This window comes from Rhinolophus ferrumequinum, chromosome 10 (assembly GCF_004115265.2).
Source record: "Rhinolophus ferrumequinum isolate MPI-CBG mRhiFer1 chromosome 10, mRhiFer1_v1.p, whole genome shotgun sequence".
In the NCBI taxonomy this organism is placed as follows: Eukaryota; Metazoa; Chordata; class Mammalia; order Chiroptera; family Rhinolophidae; genus Rhinolophus; species Rhinolophus ferrumequinum.
Window position 1 is genome coordinate 64,070,098 of NC_046293.1, and position 20,305 is coordinate 64,090,402.

General features: G+C 44.9%; 1 protein-coding gene across 2 annotated transcripts; it reads left to right on the plus strand.

Annotated features, from left to right (window-relative positions):
• The first annotated feature begins 552 nt into the window (after positions 1 to 552).
• On the plus strand, positions 553 to 11,120 carry DYRK2 (dual specificity tyrosine phosphorylation regulated kinase 2). 2 transcript variants are annotated; one of them, XM_033116832.1, is made up of 3 exons: positions 553 to 1,002; positions 1,588 to 1,736; positions 9,230 to 11,120. In XM_033116832.1, the coding sequence occupies exons 1-3, from the start codon at positions 954 to 956 to the stop codon at positions 10,835 to 10,837; spliced, it is 1,806 nt and encodes a 601-aa protein (XP_032972723.1). In that variant the 5' UTR covers positions 553 to 953; the 3' UTR covers positions 10,838 to 11,120. The 2 variants fall into 2 exon arrangements, with proteins under 2 accessions (XP_032972723.1, XP_032972724.1); XM_033116833.1 differs by lacking the exon at positions 553 to 1,002 and adding an exon at positions 1,016 to 1,403.
• The last annotated feature ends 9,185 nt before the right edge of the window (positions 11,121 to 20,305 follow it).

A 20,305-nucleotide genomic window follows, 5' to 3' on the forward strand; every position in this document is an offset into this window, starting at 1 on the left:
CACTTGCCGAGGTGACCCTCACACAACTAAGTGATTTACACGATAAATTGAGGGAAAGGGAGTGGTTAAGCCACTGGGACCGGGAAGGGGGGCAGTATTGTTTGTGAGCAGCCATTAAGTCCGAAAGCTGAAAATGCGTTTGTATTTGGGGGCGCGCATGGGAGGGGAGGGGTCTCTGCAGCGATTTCGGTAGGAGGGAAGCAGCAGTAGATTGCGCTGTTGGGAAGGAGGGGTGCTGCAGGGGCTGGGGAGGCCGGGAAGGGGGAAAAGGTCGTTAGTAGGGGAGCTAAGGGGAGCAGGGCAGATGGCCGTAGGGGTAGGCGGAGGGTGAGCCGAGGCCGCAGAGTTTTCCCGGGAGTGGAGGGGTGCCCCTGCAGATGACTCGGTTGGGGGAGGGATTCTTGTGGGTGGCGGGGTGTGGGTGGGGGTGGGGTGTACCAGAGGCTGTGTGGCTAGGCTGGGGGGGAGTCCGGGGCGGGGCCTGCACCCGCGCTGGCCGGGAGCGGGGGCGGGGCTGCCCTCCTCCGCCGCGATGCGCGCGGGTGCCTGTGCAGTGTGCGCAGGGGCGCGCGCGCGAGCCCGGGAGGAGGCTCCCGAGCGAGTCTGGCCTCGCGGCTCAGCCCGCTTCCCCGCGCCCGATGTGAGGGAACCGGGTAGGCCAGCGGCGCAGGGGAGGGCGAGGCATGTGCACGGGCCGGGGGGTGCTGCAGCCGCCCGAGGAAGAGGAGGACGGCGGCGGCGAGGAGCGCAGGGGGCTCGCAGCGGCGGGCGCGGGCCGAGGGGATGCAGCGGACTGTGTGTGTCTGGCAGTAGCTGACGCGAGGCGGCGAGGAGGCGCCGGAGATCCGCGAGAGGGGCGAGCAGGCGGCGGCGGTGGCCGCGCGAAGTAGCAGGACGGGCGGCGGCGGCGGCGGAGACAGCAGCCCTGAAATGCATTTTCCTCTCCAGCGGCCATGTTAACCAGGAAACCTTCGGCCGCCGCTCCCGCCGCCTACCCGACGGGTAAGAAGGCCGGGCCGCCCCCGCCGCCTCGGCACTGCCCGGGAGCCAGCCCTCGTGGCGCGGGCGCCGGCCGCCTACGGGACCTTGAACAAAGTCTGCCCTGCGGCGGGGCTCCCGGGCGCACGGCGCGCCCTGGCCTGGGCTCCACTCATTGTTGCACGCGGGCCCCAAGGCTGCTCCGAGTGGAGCCCTCCGACCCTGCCCAGTGGGCAGGGTCGGTCCCGGGCCTCCCCCGCCCGAGGCTTGGAGAGGCGGTGGCGCCCTCGTCGGCATTCCAACCGGCTCCGGGCCTGCGGCCGGCCGCCTGCAACGTGGACCGCCCAACCTGATTCCCCGCCGGGTCGCGAACTCGCGCACCCAGGCCCGACTTAACTTTGCAGCCTCTCTAGCCCTGCTCGTGGGTGCGCGCTGGGGATCCTTGTCCTGGGCGCCCCTTCATTTCCCCGGACGCCCATTTTTACTGTCCCCGTCTCTTCCCCTGGAAGAGCGGGGATCTCTGCCCAGAGGGGTGGGGCGGGGCCACGGGGTCTGGGTGACTTTCTCCCCCCTGACCCTCTTTTGTCTCCTCCCGTGCGTGGTTCCCAGGCCGAGGAGGGGACAGCGCCGTTCGTCAGCTTCAGGCTTCTCCGGGGCTCGGAGCGGGGGCCCCCCGGACTGGAGTGGGGACCGGCCCGCCTTCCCCCATCGCCCTGCCGCCCCTCCGGGCCAGCAACGCTGCTGCCGCAGCCCACACGGTGAGACCCAGCCCGCCGGCGGCCGAGGGGAAGGGGTGCGGGAGGGGCCTGGGGCGTAAACGCCTGGACTCGCGGGGTTCTGACGCCCGCAGAAGAGAGGTCGAAGTGCGAGTGTCTCCACGCCCCTGGCCAGTGGCCTGTCTTGGACGCCGCCCTCTGTAACTTGGGCGAGCCCAAAGCTGCAGCCACAAAGGAAGATGCGTGGCGTGGGCCCCTCACTTCCCCTCCAGAGTCCACCCACCCCTGCGCTCCTCTTCCTCCTAACTTCCTCCTTGCCTCTTCTCTCGTTTTTTGTCCTTGGTTCCCAGACCGCCTTTCCCTGACCGGGTAAACATCCTCCCTCCCCCCACGTTGGATAGTGAGTATTTATAGAAACAGATATGTGTTAGGGGACAGCCAGGCCGCCCTGCCCGGAAAATCGATCCCCAAAGAGCCTCCCAGGCCGGGCTCCAGCCAGCAGGGAGCACCACCAATTGTCCCCCGCGTGTGGAAGCATGTTTTATGAGTGCTACAGGTTTGAGCACAGCAGAAATTGTAATTAACATTCACAAAAATAAGGCATGGCAGCAGTCAGAACAACAAGCCACCCTGTAGGATTCTGCAGGTGGATAGTATTCAAAAGGAAAGGGCCAGCTTTGCTTTGGAGGTAGGAAGGGAATGGCACCTGATAGGTGCTGGGGTCCCTCAGAGCCTAGAGGGAGGGGAGAGCCCAGCGGGACTGGTGGCTGCAGAGATTGGCCAGCTGCATTTGACTTTTGTACCTTTTGCTCAGCTCCCAGAGATGGCCCTTGGAAGGTAACTGCCAGCCTAGAGGAGTTGTACACAGGATGAGGTGATGGTTTCCAGGGTCTTATTTCCAGTTGGGTCTTACAGAGGAACTGCCTAAGCTAGTTCTATATGAGGGATGCTTACTACCGATTTTATTTTGTTTGCTAAGTGAAAGTTGAGTTCTTGTAGAAAAGGCCGTTTCTAGACTGCAGAGGAGCAGCTCCGAGAGTAATACATTATGGAGAAACTTGTTTATCAGGGGATAGTTTGTGAGAAGACGGTGGGGAGTCTTCTCTGAGACCCGGAAAAATGTGTACAAATTTTATAGGAAAACGTTTTATTGTTAATCTTTTCTGCCTCCCTCCCTTTTTCTCCCTGACACATCTAGACCCAGGGGCTAAGCATTCACAATACAGAAGTTCACTGATCTGTGTTGGACTGTTGATGGTGGAAGAGAATCTGTCAGTAGGCTAGTTGATTGCTTATGTTATGCTTGAATGATCTTGTCACAATGATGTTTTAGTTGAGGTCTTGCCATTGGTTTTAAGGGTTTGGGTTTATCTGTTTGGAATCGCCTGACAATTCGGAAAATACAACATCCAGTTTTTTCCATGTCTGGATGTAATCACATGACCTGGTGTGACCTGGGGGAAAAATACTTGGTTTGTATCTGGGTTTCAGTTTTATATGGATGGGCTTTGCTTGATCAGAGCCTCTTTACAATTGAAATACGTAATGAGATTAGAGAAAACGAAAGGTGTCTCCTGGAGGAATAGAATAGCCAGTGGGGGACCGGAAATGAAAAGATGTGAGGGTGCTTCCCAGGAACCCTAATGATGGATGCTTGTATTTTGCGGTGGAATCTGCCTGATTTACCTGGTTTTAACTTACCTATAAATTTCAGTGTGCTGTTGCTCATTCGAGGCTTGGTTTTGAAAGTGTGGTTTGAAAGTGTTGTTTAGTTTTGATTTTATTCGCACAGCATTGCAGATTTCCTAGAACAGGGAAGTGTAAAAGGACCACAGCGTTTATCTGGTTCTACTCCTTCATTTTACGGGTGAGGAAACAGACAAGTTAACTGGTTGGGTCAAGATTCCCTAGCCAATTCATATCAAGCCCAGAATTGACCCTGCTAGTTCTAGAGGAAATTGTATTAGTTTCATTACAAACGCAAGAACCTTTGTGGGTCCATATTCCCATAAGTCTTTCAGGTTTTTATAAGTTTTTAGTTCCACAGCAGTTGCACCTGGGAAGAGCTATTTCAGAATGGGTGGCGGGGAAGAGCATTAATGAGAGGAAAATGATTTCGTTGTAGGAGCCTGCTCACATGTTCCCTTGTAAATGATGTTGTAGGTGGATAAATATATGATTATGAAGATTATGAACTTTGGAATTTTCTAGTTCATGGCCCTTGTGTTCCCTATCTCCATGGATATGTTATTGTACACTTAGTCATTTTGTTCATCTGTTTGTCCTAAAAGTGTACCCAGTAACTAGCTTCATTCCTACTAGTTTTTTTCTTTTTATGTTGTATGGCAGATATTAATATACTTATTTTTTAATTCCCAAATATTAGTGTTGTATCAATTAATGTTTAGAGCACTCTTCAGCTACCAGTTTTACTTTTGTGAAATAATTGGAATTAAAGAAGAATGAATATTCCCATTAAAAATAGTACTATTTTGAGGAAGAAAAAGTAGACATTCGACTCAGGACCACACAGACCATCAGTATGTTTGAGGAGGAGCTAAAATTCCAATCCTTTTGGACTCAATTCTATTCCCACAACACTACAACATTTCATCTCTAAGATGACTTCAGAGAAGTTTTAAAACACCCGGAAATGTTAGCACAGTGAAGTATCTGCTGCTTTCCATTTTATTATTGGAAGAGACTAAAACTACCAAACTGGTTAGACTATTGTTCTTACATCATTTTTAATAAAATATTGCATGGTCAGAGAAGGCTTCTGTAGGTTTCTCCATTTTAACCTATATATTGTAGGCATCTAACCATTGCATTCCTTCCGTGCATAACCTGAGACGTGACGGACACTGTGCTGGGTAGGCCTTGGCACAGGAATAACTTCCGTCTCAGACTTCAAGAGGCGCAGTGACAGTGAGAGCCTTTTAGTATCCTTCAGTTTATGATGTGGTCGTGGCGTAGGTACTCTGGAAGTGTTTTGGCTTTTCTAGGGTGCCTCCCCCCCTTTTCACAGATTAGTTAATTTTGCTTCTGAGTTTGGGTTAGAGTCGTACAGTTTTTGAGACTTAAAGTCCTTTACTAGAGCCTCTCAAGTGAACCTCCTTAACATAGGGAAAGTTTTTAAGATACCACACATCACTTTTAGGTGTTTGATTGTTGTGTGGGCTACAGTAGGTACTTTTAACTGTTGTCGTCTGCCTCCAAGTCTCAGCGGATGCACTGCAAGCCTAACATCTTGTGACTTGGGTCACTGGGGATGACTCCCAATTCCCTGGGCCTTCACTTCATGTTTTCTTAGGAAGGTACGAAGGTACTGCTCAAGAATAACTCAGACAGGTGAGAGTTAACAAGGAAGTCTCAGCGGATGCACTGCAAGCCTAACATCTTGTGACTTGGGTCACTGGGGATGACTCTCAATTCCCTGGGCCTTCACTTCATGTTTTCTTAGGAAGGTACTGCTCAAGAATAACTCAGACAGGTGAGAGTTAACAAGGATTTACTGACATACCCTTTTCCATTCAATAGATATTTATCAGGTGCTTCCTGTCTGTTTGGGTTTATGTTAATAGGGACTTAAAAAGGTAAGAGGTGCCTTGCCCCAGAATTGCTTACACTGCTTACAGCCAAGTGCATACCTCAGGTGTTAAAACAATTACAGCAAAATGAAATAAGCATTACAATACCAGGGGTGCCAAAAAAAATGTATACACATGATTTGTATTCATCTTTCGTTATTGGTATATATTGAGTATTACAATTTTAATACAGTTTTTTCCTTTCTTAAAATGTGTATACATTTTTTTTTTTGGCACCCTCTCTATATCAGCACAATGGAAGAGAAAGGGAAAGTTTCATAGAGGAGGTGAGAGTTGAACTGGACATTGAAGGGTGAGTAGCAGTTTACCATGAAAACGTGGTTAGAAAAGAGAGTCCACACAGCATTTGGGAAGGACGATAACAATAGCTCTCCTTTACTTATACTACTCTACTAAGCACTTCATACGTTGTACCTTATTTAATCCTCCTAAGAGCCCTAATGAGGTATCTTTGTTACCTTCTTTTTACAGATAAGGACACTGGTGCAGAGAGATTAAATACATTGCCCAAGGTCACACCATTAGCAAGTGGTGTAGCTGGGATTCTTTTCTCATGTGTCTAATTGAAAATCCCTGGACTCCTAACCATTGTGAGACATAACCTCATGCAAAGCAGAGGAACACAAAAGAGCGTGGTGTTTCCATAGGTCTTGGGGAATCCAGCTTTGTTACTCTCGAAAAGAGCAGTGAGAGTTGTAGATGTCATTGGAAGGATTCAGGTCATTTAGGCTCTACGTTTTTAGAATCTGGTGTTCTTGCCTGTGAGTTCTTGTGTTATCTGTGGCAATGGGTGCTGTCACAGGCTTTGAGCAAGTGCAAGGGCAGTGTCAGAGTGACACTTGGGAATAGTAACTCTAGAAGAACTGGGGAGAGAAGAGATTAGAGGAATTCTAGACTTAGAACCCAGGTACATGTCAGGAGGCTGCTTTAGTCGTCCCAATGAAAGACAACAGGAGTGTGAGGAGAGGCAGTGTGTGATAGAGACATGATGAAGCTTAACGATGGCTTGGGAAGGTAAGGGAGACACGGAAAAGGATAGCCAGGGCTAAAGCTTGAGTGACTATGTGGGGCTGAAGCCTCATGTTCACCAGAAATTGAGGGTTAAGGGAGGTGGACACTGTTTTGGTAGAAGCATCATGAGTTGAGTTTGAGTTACCGATGGGAAAGGCAGCTGATCTGGGGTTAGACGCATAAGCCTTGAGCTCTGGAGACTTAGACTGGGTAGGTCTGAGCTAGAGGTGTAGATGTGGCAGACGTCAGCCTGTGGGTGGTTGCAGAAGCCCTGGCTCTGGTCACGATCGACCAGGTTATGGGAGTGAGAAGCCACGAGAGTGGAGGCTTGAACCCCGTGGAACCCTTGAACCCACCTAGGGGTAGCTGAATTAATGGTTAACCCTGGGGAGGATTCCAAGACTGGAAAGGTAGGAAGTGCTCAAGTTAATTGGCAAGCACTCTTTAGTATTAGTCACTGAGCTTTGGTGATTGTACTTTAAATTATGCAAAACGTTAAAATTGCTGTTGTAAAAATTGAAGCCAGTTTCAGACACTCAGGAAGTTTTATTTTGCTATCTTTTTAGGAATTCCTAAAGCCCCAAGGTTAATTTTGTCCCTAATGAAACCTCATGCTTTTTATAGCAGGTATACTGGTAATACTGTGTTTCCCCGAAAATAAGACTGGGTCTTATACCATATTTCCCTGAAAATAAGACCGGATCTTGTATTAATTTTTGCTCCAAAAGACGCATTAGGGTATATTTTCAGGGGATGTCTTATTTTTTCATGTACAACAATCACATTTATTCGAATACAGTCATATCATCATCTTCTGGAACATCGTCATCACATACTAAATGTGTCTCTCTGGCTGACAGTCTTAACTGGGGCTTATTTTGGGGGATTAGGTCTTATTTTCAGGGAAACACAGTATAGGTATTTCTTCTGAAATTTCTCCATGCTGCTCTGAAGAGTATGGTTCTATAGGAGAGATTTATTTCTAATTTCAGGTCCTTTTATTCCCTGGTGCTTGAAAGACCACAGTGGGGAGGAAGGGTGCAGAGAGCGAGGCTTGGGAACAAAAGCACTGGACAAGCCTGCCTGTACTACTTTTATAGATACCCAAGACTTGCCTAATTCATTTTTATGGACTCTTCTGCTTTTGGCATAGAACAAGGATAAAATAACCTGCCCAGCTACTCTTACAGAGGGTAAGTTCACTTAGCTTGGACTGTCGTCTATGAATTTAATAAAGAGGTTCAACTAGAAGTCTTCCAGAAATCTGTCTGAGAAATAAAATCCCTCAGTCTATGAAATGACACTTCAGATAATGCCCGAGTACTGTACGGTGTTGTATGTGGCTTTAGAAGAATGCAGAGCGAAACTCCTCAGATAGTCAGTGTATCAGTTAAAGAAAAAGAAAATTGGAAGGTCTTGGTCTGCTGGTAAGAAGCTCTTGGAATTTCATTTTATAATCTAGGTGGTCCCAAACCACTTCCTCAATTCTTATATTCCATATGCAGACCATGCCTGTGCTTTTAGTGGTATATAAAGCCTACAAGGTAGGGTTTAGGAGGCGATCATAGAAAAAATACAGATGGCAAAGGACTTCAGCTTGTTGGTTGAGGGCAGAGACTGCCACCTCTGTGGCTAGACCTCAGCTAACGTTGGTGGAATGAATGAGATGGATTGTGACTGATAAATTGATCTTTAAGATTTCATATAAAAATCACCTAAGGGGATGCTTTAAGATCTGTGGGCAGTTGTCTAATGTGGCAAGAATTCCTGACTAGGAGGGGAGCCGGGCTGTGAGTCCTCTCCCGCCCTTCCCCTCTTTGCAGTAATAATGCAAAAAGAGAGAAATCCCACACAGATTCTCAGTAGAGGGCTGGGGGTGGAGTGGGGCCTGACTTCCAGGGTCAGTTTTGTTTACACAGGAATGTTCAGGGATGGCATGTGTGCCTGAAAATAGAAATCGCTACTTTGTATTCCTTGTTGGAAACCCGAGTATCCCAGCAGCCCAGAGAAACACATGTCTTAAGAGAGCTGAGCCATTGACCAAAGGAAGGCCCAAAAGACTCTGACGGTCGGTTTGTGGGGCTGAATGGCCTTAAATGGTCATCACAGTCAGTGAAGCCCAGAAACTTTTAAAAATAGGTTAGGGGTTTACAAGATGCTGCCGTGCGTATCTACATGGGAATCTCTCAAGCCCAAAAGTTCATTTTTCTTTGCCACTGGGTCATGCATTTTCTTAGGTGTAGTCAGTTAGATTTCCAAGTAGTGACGATCGAGAATGAAGATTCCAGTGGTTTCAGACCAGAGCTAGCTAAACATGGAGAGAGTAGTGGAGAAGGCAGGCGTGGTCCCTGCCCTCATGGTCCTAAAGAAGCTACTAGGGCAAGCGTGAAAGGTGCTATGACCTGGGGGCGGTGGAGCCAGTGTAGAGTCTATGGGTTCATGCTTTTTCTGTGTCGTATTTCGTTTTGATGTCAAGTATGGATTGAGTGGAACGCCTGTGGTGTGCCGGGCCTTGGGCTAAGTGTCAGGTGTAGAATGAACAAGGATAGGCTGCCTGCACAGGGAACCTACTCTAAAGACCCTGAGTGTGTGCAGCAAACTGCTTGTCTGCTTGGTGTGACATGTATGGGGTCCTTTTTTCAGGTCCCACGTTTTATGTAGCTTTCCCCAGCCCAGGGACTTCTTTTTCCTTTATGTTGTCAGAGGCTGTCAGCATGATACCCACTATCCCCGTCAGGATGTTCTTGAGGTCCCCCTTGGGCGTCCTCTTTCTATCTCGTGAACCCGATTCTGACTGTCAATTCCAAGCACACTGGATTCCGTAAAGGTGGGGCTGGGGTTGACTTATAAAACACTCCGTTTGAATAGGACAGCCCTTTTCCGTGCTATTCATGTCTCTTCTCTGAATTCTAGATTGGCGGCAGTAAGCACACCATGAACGACCACCTGCATGTCGGCAGCCACAGCCATGGGCAGGTGCAGGTGCAGCAGCTGTTTGAGGATAACAGCAACAAGCGGACCGTGCTCACCACACAACCGAATGGGCTTACAGCGGTGGGTAAGACGGGCTTGCCGGCGGTGCCAGAGCGGCAGCTGGACAGCATCCATCGACGGCAGGGGAGCTCTACCTCTCTGAAGTCTATGGAAGGCATGGGGAAGGTGAAAGCCGCCCCCTTGACACCCGAACAAGCGATGAAGCAGTACATGCAGAAGCTGACCACCTTTGAACACCATGAGATTTTCAGCTACCCTGAAATATACTTCCTGGGTCCAAATGCGAAGAAGCGCCAGGGCATGACGGGCGGGCCCAACAACGGTGGCTATGACGATGACCAGGGATCGTACGTGCAGGTGCCCCATGACCACGTGGCTTACAGGTACGAGGTCCTCAAGGTCATTGGGAAGGGCAGCTTCGGGCAGGTGGTCAAGGCCTATGACCACAAAGTGCACCAGCACGTGGCCCTGAAGATGGTGCGGAACGAGAAGCGCTTCCACCGGCAGGCGGCGGAGGAGATCCGGATCCTGGAGCACCTGCGCAAGCAGGATAAGGACAACGCCATGAACGTCATCCACATGCTGGAGAACTTCACCTTCCGCAACCACATCTGCATGACCTTCGAGCTGCTGAGCATGAACCTCTACGAGCTCATCAAGAAGAACAAGTTCCAGGGCTTCAGCCTGCCCTTGGTGCGCAAGTTTGCCCACTCCATCCTGCAGTGCTTGGACGCTTTGCACAAGAACAGAATCATTCACTGTGACCTGAAGCCCGAGAACATCTTACTAAAGCAGCAGGGCAGAAGCGGAATCAAAGTGATCGACTTTGGCTCCAGTTGTTACGAGCATCAGCGCGTCTACACGTACATCCAGTCCCGTTTTTACCGGGCTCCGGAAGTGATCCTTGGCGCCAGGTACGGCATGCCCATTGATATGTGGAGCCTGGGCTGCATTTTAGCGGAGCTCCTGACGGGGTACCCCCTCTTGCCTGGGGAAGACGAGGGCGACCAGCTGGCCTGTATGATTGAACTGTTGGGCATGCCCTCCCAGAAACTGCTGGATGCGTCCAAACGAGCCAAAAATTTTGTGAGCTCCAAGGGTTATCCCCGTTACTGCACGGTCACGACTCTCTCAGATGGCTCCGTGGTTCTCAACGGAGGCCGTTCCCGGAGGGGGAAACTGAGGGGCCCACCAGAGAGCAGAGAGTGGGGGAATGCACTGAAGGGCTGTGACGATCCCCTCTTCCTTGACTTCTTGAAACAGTGTTTAGAATGGGATCCTGTGGTGCGCATGACCCCCGGCCAGGCCTTGCGGCACCCCTGGCTGAGGAGGCGGTTGCCAAAGCCGCCGGCGGGGGAGAAGACGGCAATGAAAAGGATCACCGAGAGCGCCGGTGCTATCACTTCCGTTTCCAAGTTACCTCCACCTTCCAGCTCCGCTTCCAAGCTGAGGACTAATTTGGCACAGATGACAGATGCCAATGGGAATATTCAGCAGAGGACAGTCTTGCCAAAACTTGTTAGCTGAGCTGAGTCCCCCCCACGCTGATCATCTGAAAGATACCATGTTGCTGAGCCTTAGTGCCGTTGAAAAAGGAGTAGCTCAGACCCGTTTTTATTTGCTCAATAACACAACTCATTTGTATCTCTTCAGCACTTATTTTATTGTAAGAAAGTTGTTTTGTTTTTATAAAATACTTGGGGACAATGCTTTAAGTTTTTTATACTTTCTGAAACTCTTTGTGTTCTAAAAGTACGATGAGCCTTACTGTATTTAGTGTGGCAGAGTAATAAACATCAGTGGCAGGCCATTGATTACTTCATGACTGCCATGCATTTACAGATTGGTGTCAAAGACATTCACTATGTTTTTATGGTTCATAGTATATTCTCCCCACGGTGATTGCCCCCAAACACCCTCCCTTCTCTCTCCTTGCTCCAGGTTCATGCACAGGTGTAGCATGTCCTTCTTCCGTTTTCCGTAGGTTTTCTGGGTGGTAGTTATGGTGGGAGGAGAATGGTCAGGACGAAAATGATACTCTAAGAAAAACTGCACCTTAAGAGATTTTTCTTTTTCCCCTAAAGTCGTGCTCAAAGAAAATAAAATCCCCAAGGTTTAAGTGCCCAGTTAGCATTCTGACATTGTCAAAGCTGGCCAAGCAGACCTGGTGGATAAATGGAAACGTGTGTGTTTCTCCAAATTTTCTCATATGATCGGCGAGCTGTTTTGTAAAGAAGCTTCATATTACAGAATTGGTCTTGCACCTAAATTTAGAAATGTATTCCATGAACTGTTCCTCCCTTCTCTGCTTTTCTCCTCTCTGTTCCTCTTTTACCACACATCTGTTGCTTGCATTCAGTATTTTGTCCTTCCTTCAAATAGATATCCCAGACTGTTAATGCAGAAAAGAGACAGTTCAGCTGTGAATCTGACCATCGTTTCATATTCCAATTTATAAAAGAACAGCAGCCTAGCTACTTAAGGTGGGGATTTCCACAGTTCCAAAGAAGGTTTAACAGAGTAGCGTGAGTTCCCGCTTTTCAGGTGCCACTGTAAGGTTCTCTTAGCCTGGGAGAGTTATCAACTCTTGCTTTAAAAAGAGGGTTGAAAATCCCTTCGATGAACAGAAATCGTGGTGGCTGTTCAGTAAGGCCAATTTTTAACAACAAATTTAAAGAAGGAAAAGTTCGACCTCAAGTTAAATGGTTTGACTTACTCTTTGCATCTTTAGAACCACAGAAATTGCATTCCTCTATTTTATTTTACTTTCTTTTGGATTGCACTGATTGTTTTTTGTGAGAATGACACTTTACCTGGAAAAGTAACTGAGAGTTAAAGTAAAAGAATATTTTCTTCTCTGAATAATAATTATTTTCACAGTGGAAATTTCAGTATTTTATCACTAATGTATGAGCAGTGATATATATATCAATTTCAGGGCACGTGGAAAAATGTTTTTTAGTATGTGCAATTTAATATAGAAAGATTGCTGCCTGTTTGGAAATAGGTTTGGGTAGTATAAATTAGGATAAATACTCTTTTATATGCACAGATAATATTGTATTGCCTGTAAATTGATTTACAAGTACTTAAAGCATGGTCCCCAGTGAGGCCAAGAAAGTTTCCGGTTAAGTTCTTTTAACATTAATCCAACAGTTTCTCTTACTTAAAAAGAAAAAAGTAGTTTTGAACAAAACACTTTACTTATGTTGAGGCTTTGTCAGTTGATGGTGGAGAAAAATGCTCAGGAAATACTATAGATATTTGCCAAAAAAAAACCAGTGATGAGATTAGCTTATAGCTTGTTAATAAGATAGTTGATACTTGTTTTACTTATTTAAGGGTGTTACCGAGAAATTGATTAATTTGTACTTCTGTATTTAGAACTGATAGCTTCCCCCCTACTCAAATTCTTTACCATATGGTACACATTTCTGTGTCATCTGTGGAAGTGCAATGTGTTGGTAATTTGCATTTTAAATGATGCTCATGTGACAATACCCCCAGTCAGTGGCTTACAGAATTGAAAGATTATGTATTTATCATGAAAATTTTGGCTTTGAGGCACAAGAAATGTGAGACTTGGTATGATGACTTTGTAAAACCACAAGCCTCTTAATGATGGTTAGCTTTTTTAGGTCATTAAAATAAACAACAACGTAAAAGCTGTTTTCCCCTTGCAATGGTCCTCTTCCATATTCACTCACTTTCACATTTAGGTTTGACTATATGAACCTGAGCCTGCTATTAATAGGAATTGCCCTGTAAAATGATGATACGTGTGAAAATTTATAAATGGACGAATACTACTTGTCTTTCCCTTACCACACAAAACTGGCTCTTAAGATGCCAACAATGCATTTGTGACTATCTTTTTTATTCACAAATGTAACCGGAAACTTTTAAGCCAAACTGTATAATGTGCAGCACGATGGGGCTCCCCTTCTCCCCCAAAAGACAGTGAAATTTCCTTTATTCACAAGAGCCGCCATGTTCAGTGTTGACTGATAGAGCTGCTTTTCAAAAAATTCTAGCTTAATGTCAAAAAGAGAAAAATGTTGCATCTTGGTGATTTTAAAACCTAACTTACTGAAGGGCTCTGATAGGCTGCTTGGAGTTGGCGTGGAAACAGTCCTTGGTCTCACAGGTTACCATTGCCTAGGGATGTCTGAGCTGTTTTCAGATTTAGGAATAGCACAGTGTCGTCCTGTCTTTGGTTGCAGTCTCCTCTGGCTCCGTTTCTTGCACCACCAGAGTGTGCGTTCCCATTTACGTGTATTGCTACAACAGTGGAACAACAGAGTGATGAAAGACAGTGTAGATTAACAGTAGAGGAGAAATTGTGCCCTTAGTGTTAACAATGTGCCTTTTGTTCTGAATGCCATGTTGTAGGGCATGCATTTTTTTGGCCACTTTAACTCTTTGAATACTGGGCAGTAAGGCTGGAACCCACCTCTGCAAAGATACAGCTGTCTTAAATATCCAGTTACTTCTGGGCCTTAACAGAAACCATAAGGCACGAATTATCATCAGGCACTGAAAAGGTAACCATTGGTTAGTTACACAGAGAATTCCTACGTTTAAGGGGTTAAAGATGGTCTTTGTTGTATCTTAACATCAGACCGATTTTTTTAAATGATATTTTTTTGTTATGCTAACACTAGACAAAAATCAACTGTATTTGTAAAAATTTACCTCAAACCATTTAATTTTATAGTGTGATTAATCCCAGGGCATTTGGTATGAACCAAAGTGCATTCCTTTTCTATGTGCCTGGCTCTAGTAAGGATGGCCAGGGGTTTTTACAATTTGGGTGCAAGGCACTTAAGCCACTTTTAAACTTAATGGGTGGTTGGGAGTCACGTTGAAGGACTCCATCAGAATGTTAGGGACATTAGGCATCGATAGCATTGGGCCATATTGGAATCTTACACGTGTGAATTATTTTAAGGAGAGCATTCATTTTTATAATTTTTTTTCATCAAGAATATTTCTGGGAAGCAGAAGACTTAAAAAAAAAAAACTGATTTGGTTGGTAAAGGTTTTAATATTGCCCAACATAATGATATGGTAGCATTTTAAAAAAGTATTTGTGAACTCTTGTTTCTTAGGGGCTTGTACATCTCTCTGCTATGGACATATATAAAATTAATTGTAATTATACTCAGCTCAACTGCTACAGTTATGTCTAGGAAGTGGCTTGGGTTTTTAATCGAGCAACAACTTAGACACGTGACTGTAAGATGCTGCAACTGTGTGTACTGAAAATATGTGAAAATGGTTGAATGTGGACTGTGTATATATGTATGTAAACATTTCTGTGAAATGCTGCTGTCGCCACTTAACATGAAATATGTTCTAGTGGATTTTAATCCTAGTGGCCAGTTCTACGATACTGTATGTATTGTACAGCTGATGGCAGGAGTAAGACTGTTCAGTGAATATTTGTTAAATTTTATTGTCGTGGCCAGAGATAATTTCAGAATAAAATTTTAATGTCCTACCTTACTTTTTCTCCCCTTTTCTAACTATAATTTTACTCCTGATAATATTTCTGGTATTATTCTTTGTCTAGCAGCCTGGAGAGTGTAGAATGCAAATGTTTTCTTTCAGCTGTAATTGATTTCTTATTTGTTCAATATAAATGTGCAAATGCCAAGAAAGAAACACTAAAGTTTCTGTAGGCAGCTCTTGCTTTTTCTCAGGATGTTCTGTTCCTTTACCTTTAATATTTCTATCGTAGTTTTCCTTTATATAGTCTCAGCCCTGTTCTCTATCATGCTAGAACTTCACATCTTTTATGTTTTAATTTTTTTTTTTTAACCTTAATGGTGACAGGTAAGCTTGGGAGCAGAGCCTATAAATTATTCCCCACCAGTCTTCATTCTTTTCTATACACAGATTCTAGTAAATTATTACGTGCTCACCAGCTCCCCCATATGCTTTTTAATACGTATCCTTCTGCAGTTCTTGTAATTAGTGGTCTCTATGGTTCAAATTTTGGGGGGTTTTAGTGTCTCCTGTCATGGCTGGATCAGAAAATAAGGCCTGCGAATTGCAGCTAGCTCATGATTTGTCAAATTCAGTTAAGACCAAGCTAAGAATTTACTTAAAGATGACAGCAAGCAGATGCTCTAGTAATTTGTCAGACATTGCAGGGACATTATGTAGACAAATATTTCCCTCTTGTGGAAAGAACTACCTCACATTTTTATTTACACCCCTCCTGCACCAACAGCTGAAGAATGACTTAGTGTGGCTTTCTGCAGCAGAAGTGGTATTTGCTAAAACAAGGGGATACTGTAGAGCTTCCCAAACCCAGACATGGTCTCATCATAGCCTATGCCATAAACTTCCATTATGGCTTCTCTTGCTACTCACAGTTCTTACCCAGTGAAAAAGTACCAACTAACCAAGAAACCCTACATGTTCAGAAATCACTTTTTAAGAGATGTACATGATGTTTAAAATTGGAAGTTGATACTAAAGCATTTTAATGTAGATTGTCCAGATCTGACTTACTCAGATTTTATAGTTCCCACTCATTCTATCAGATCTGGCAGAGCTCTTTCTTAAATTGATTAATGTTATATACATGCTGTTTGAATTTCTGTAATCTCTCTCCTTTTGGAATGAACAGCTAAACAAATATTCTTGGAAATTAAAGATTGTCTTCAAACTAACACTAGACAATGTACCTAGCTAGCATTGGTATTGGTCTTTTAGAGAAAGGGAAGTGAGTTTATTTTCTAGTTTGCAAAGAGCATTAAGAAACATTTGAAGAAAGGGTATTTGTGGCTTTGTTTCATTGTGTGTTTTTTTTTTTAAAGTTTGAATTACACTGTTTCCGTTAGGCTATTAGGCAAATAAGCACTTGTCATTAGTGATGCTTAACAATGCCCAGAATCAAAAATGAGTGCCAATGTGTTGCACTTACATAGGAAAATTGCATCTTACTTCAAAGGCTTTGGTTTATTTGGTTTGACTTACTGTTTTGCTGCAGTCACATCCTTACTATCTGTGCTACATTTCATATATGGGGCGGAGTTGGGGGGGGCACAGATGCCATTCCTTTGCATCTCAAGGAAGTTTAGTGAGCAAACTAATGAATTAAATTTTACTTCTCTGAAGAAGGCTGACACTGTAGGCGTGATTAAATAGCCCTATATAATGAGCCGCAGGATGTATTACATCACATGTTCCAGAGCATTGGTCCTCGTGAAGAAAGCTTCGCAGATCTGATGTTGTATGAACATCGGTGCAGCCCTATACTCCCTGTGAGCTATAATTATCCTCATTTGATACCTGAGGAAACTGAAATGACTTGTTCCAAAGTGACTTTGCAAAAACAGTTGGGGCCTTGGGTTGCAGTCAGATGAAGAATTAGGAGCTTGGGCAGTAAAGGAAAATTGCTGACTACGCACAGAAATTTAGAAAGGGGGTGAATTTGAGCTGTGGGCATCAGCTTTGGGCATTTCTTTTATATGAATACATTGTGTATCAGTTTCCAGGAATATTTTTTAAAAGGGGAGAAACTACAAAAAGCTGAGAACTGGAGCATCTTAGTCTGTTAGGTGCACCTAATAACTAACGTGCGTGCGCACACGTCCCTCAGTTAATTTGTGAAAGAGGGACTTACATTGCCAGATGTGGGAGGTTAATTGTAGTAGCTTTATTCTTTATTTTCTTTTCTTAAATATGCTTTTTACATTTGAATGTGAACATACTCTTGATTCTATACTAATTCTCAGGGATTAAAAAATTAAATTTTACCGACTGTAGTAGCAGGTTAATCTCTTAAATTCAAGCTTACTCAGGTTTCCTATCCTTTGCCTCCATATTTAAGAAAACAATACCTGCCAGGGAAATACATAAAACTTAAAAATTCCAAATACATTTTTAAAATACCAAATTGTAAATAAACCAATTTTACAAACTAAAATATTGTGTCTTTCCTTGCTTTTTATCCCAAATTGTTTCCCCTCCTAAGTTTGAGGAGTTTTAAACATCTAGACTATTTCTTGACTAGTAAGAAGAAGTGTTATTTGCCAAACAAAACCCCATGAGCAGGCCCAGATCATTTAACTAAGAGCTTATTGGATTGCTTCCATTTGTTCGGGGTGGGGTGGTGGGGAGCCTGTGATTAGTGTGTAAGCAATTTATGTACACTTACAGGAAGTAAGTCGATGGATAACTTTGGGCTGATTTGTCATCCTTTTATCTGAAGAGGAATATCCAACCTAATTTTCCCTTTCCCTAGAATTTAGTTTATTGGAATTTTGGCTTGGGTAGGCTTAGGTTAAAAAAAAAAAAAAAAAAAGACATCCATGTTATTGCAGGTAGCATGTGTCAGATATTTCTTAAACGCCTCCTATATACCAGGTACAATTTAGGCACTAAGGATGTCTAATGGCGAACAAAATAGACATCGTTCCTGTCTTTACAGTTTTTAGACTGGTTGGGGAGGCAAGGCTTATACAAGTAATTACATGAACAAATTCAAAACAGCAAATGTAGTAAGTGCTGTGAAGGAAAAGCACATGATGGTGAGCGTGTGTCTATCATGGAAGGAAGGAGGTTGTGTTGTCTTGCATGGATCAAGAATGGCTTCCCTAGGAAATAAATAGTTTTTGAGCTGAGGGAGGAGAGCATGGACAGAAAACCAGGAGCTAGAGGAAGGAAACAAGACATGTGTGAGCAATTAAAGGAAGGCCATTGTGTCTGGAGTCCACAGGAACCACAAGAAAGAGAGGAGTTGGTGTGACATGAGGCTGGCATGCCAAGCCTTGGAGGTCTTCATCCGTGGACAAGGCAGCAACCAAGGGATTTTAAGGAGGAAAATGCCATGAGCAGCTTGGTGGTCCCTGGCTCTCTTCAGTAGAATGCACTCAGAAGGGTAAGAGCAGGTGAAGGAAGAACCACTGGAAGCAGATTAGACCAGAGCGCAGGGCTGGGTACTTAAAGAAGAGTATGGATTTGAGGGCTCTTTAGGATACAGAAAAATTAATGGTGTTTCTTTGTGTATGGAAAGTAGCCAATGCTATTTTAGTGTCTGATTTTGCTATGTTGCATCAAAGAGAATTACAGTATCTGACCTGTTGGAGAAAAGAGAGTGGTAAAAAGTGATGCCTTGGGGCGGCCAGGTGGCTCAGCTGGTTAGAGCGCGAGCTCTGAACAGCAGAGTTGCAGGTTCGATTCCCACATGGGCCAGTGAGCTGCGTCCTCCATAACTAGACTGAAGGACGATGAGTTGGAGCTGATGAGCCCTGGAGAAACACACTGTTCCCCAGTATTCCCCAATAAAAAAAAATTTAAAAAAATAAAAAGTGATGCCTTAATTACAGAGTATGAAGTACTAGCTAGTAAGCTATTTATCTTTTGTTGAAATTTTGAACGCCTGGAGTAAGACCTTATTTATTAATTCAATTAAATATTTGCAGGAAATTTTAGATTTAGAAGGGATTGAAAAAAAGGAAAAGAAAAGAAAAGGATGGAGAAGAGGGATTGTAGAGGTCAGCTAAACAAGTTCCCCCCAAAGACGGCTGGTTTTGTTTCCCTCCTTCCTTCCCTCCCTCCTTGCCATAGGTATTTAACATCTACTCTCTGGGGCATCTGGATATACCAAAACAAAAGTAAATAAATAAAAAGAAGAGAAGGGGAAGGAGATAGGTTCCTGCTCTTGAGACAAAATTAGACAAAAAAAGTTCAACAATCAGAACAACAAAAGGCAAAATTCAGAGTCAGTAAATGTCATTAGTGCTGCTATTGCATAAGAAAAGCTTCAGGGAGGTGGGTGTCCAGTGAGGTTTTGATGGATTTCAGACTGATAGAAAAAGCATTCCAGGAGACGAGAATTGCTCTAATTGAGGCATGTCTTGCATCATTCATTCATCTGGCCATCCAATATTTATTGAGCACCTATGTACATGATTTTTGGCATAATGCAAGAGGTGATAAAGAGACTGGGGGTTTTGCAGGGTAAGGAAGTAGAGGATAATTCCTTTGGAAAGGGGAAGCCTTGTCATCTTGTGAACTTCTCAAATGTGCCATTCTGAATTACTGCATCCGTGCTCTTTCTGTCAAGAATGCCTTCCCCAATCTCTGCCTCATCCTGTGGGACTCAGCTCAGACCAGATGTCCCTTCCTCTACAAAGCTCTTCCCTTAAGGCAAGGTGGTCCTTCCCAAAAGCTAACACTGGCAATTTTTTTTATTAGGATCTGGGAGGGATTTTTGCTAACCAGAAGCTGAGTGGAACTGAGTTGAGGAAAGCAGTGCAAACCTGGAATCCTTGCCCCTGCTTCCTTCCTACCATCTTTCCTTCTGGGCATACACTGCAAGTGAAATATGTGTGGTGTCTGGATATAACATTTTAGTGGAGGAGGTAGACCTTAAACATAATCACACACACACAAAAACACGTTGGTTATAAGTTGTGAGATGTCCATGAAGAACAAGTAGCTAGATTTTGTGAGAAATCATAATGGGCTGGAGAACAGCAAAGCCCCCTCTGGTGTGGTGGCATTTGTGTGGTGTTCTGAAGGATGAGGGCAGCTCAAAAGCCTCGGGAGAGAAATCCAGAGCATGAGCTGTAGGACATGACAGAAGGTCTGTGTGCCGGGAATCTGGGAAGCAAGGGGAAAGGAGGACGCAAAATGAGGAGGGAGAGGAGAGCAAAGCCAGTCCATGGAGAAGGATGTCTGGACCACAGTGAGGAGTTGGGGATTCGTTCTGATTACACCAGGAAGCCATTGAAACATTGAAAGTAGATTTTTAAACAGTCATTCTGGTTTCCTGTGGAGAAAAACTGGAGGCGAGCCAAGTGGAAATGGGGAGACCCCATGAGACAGAGGAGTCCTAACCGCCTGAGAGAAGCTAGGGGGCGATAACTTGATGGAATCAACAATGGTCCCAGATCAGGGATTCTGTTTAGGAAGTGAGGTGAGGTGGGAATAAGACCACCCAGGATTCTGAAGATACCATTTGTGTTGTTATTT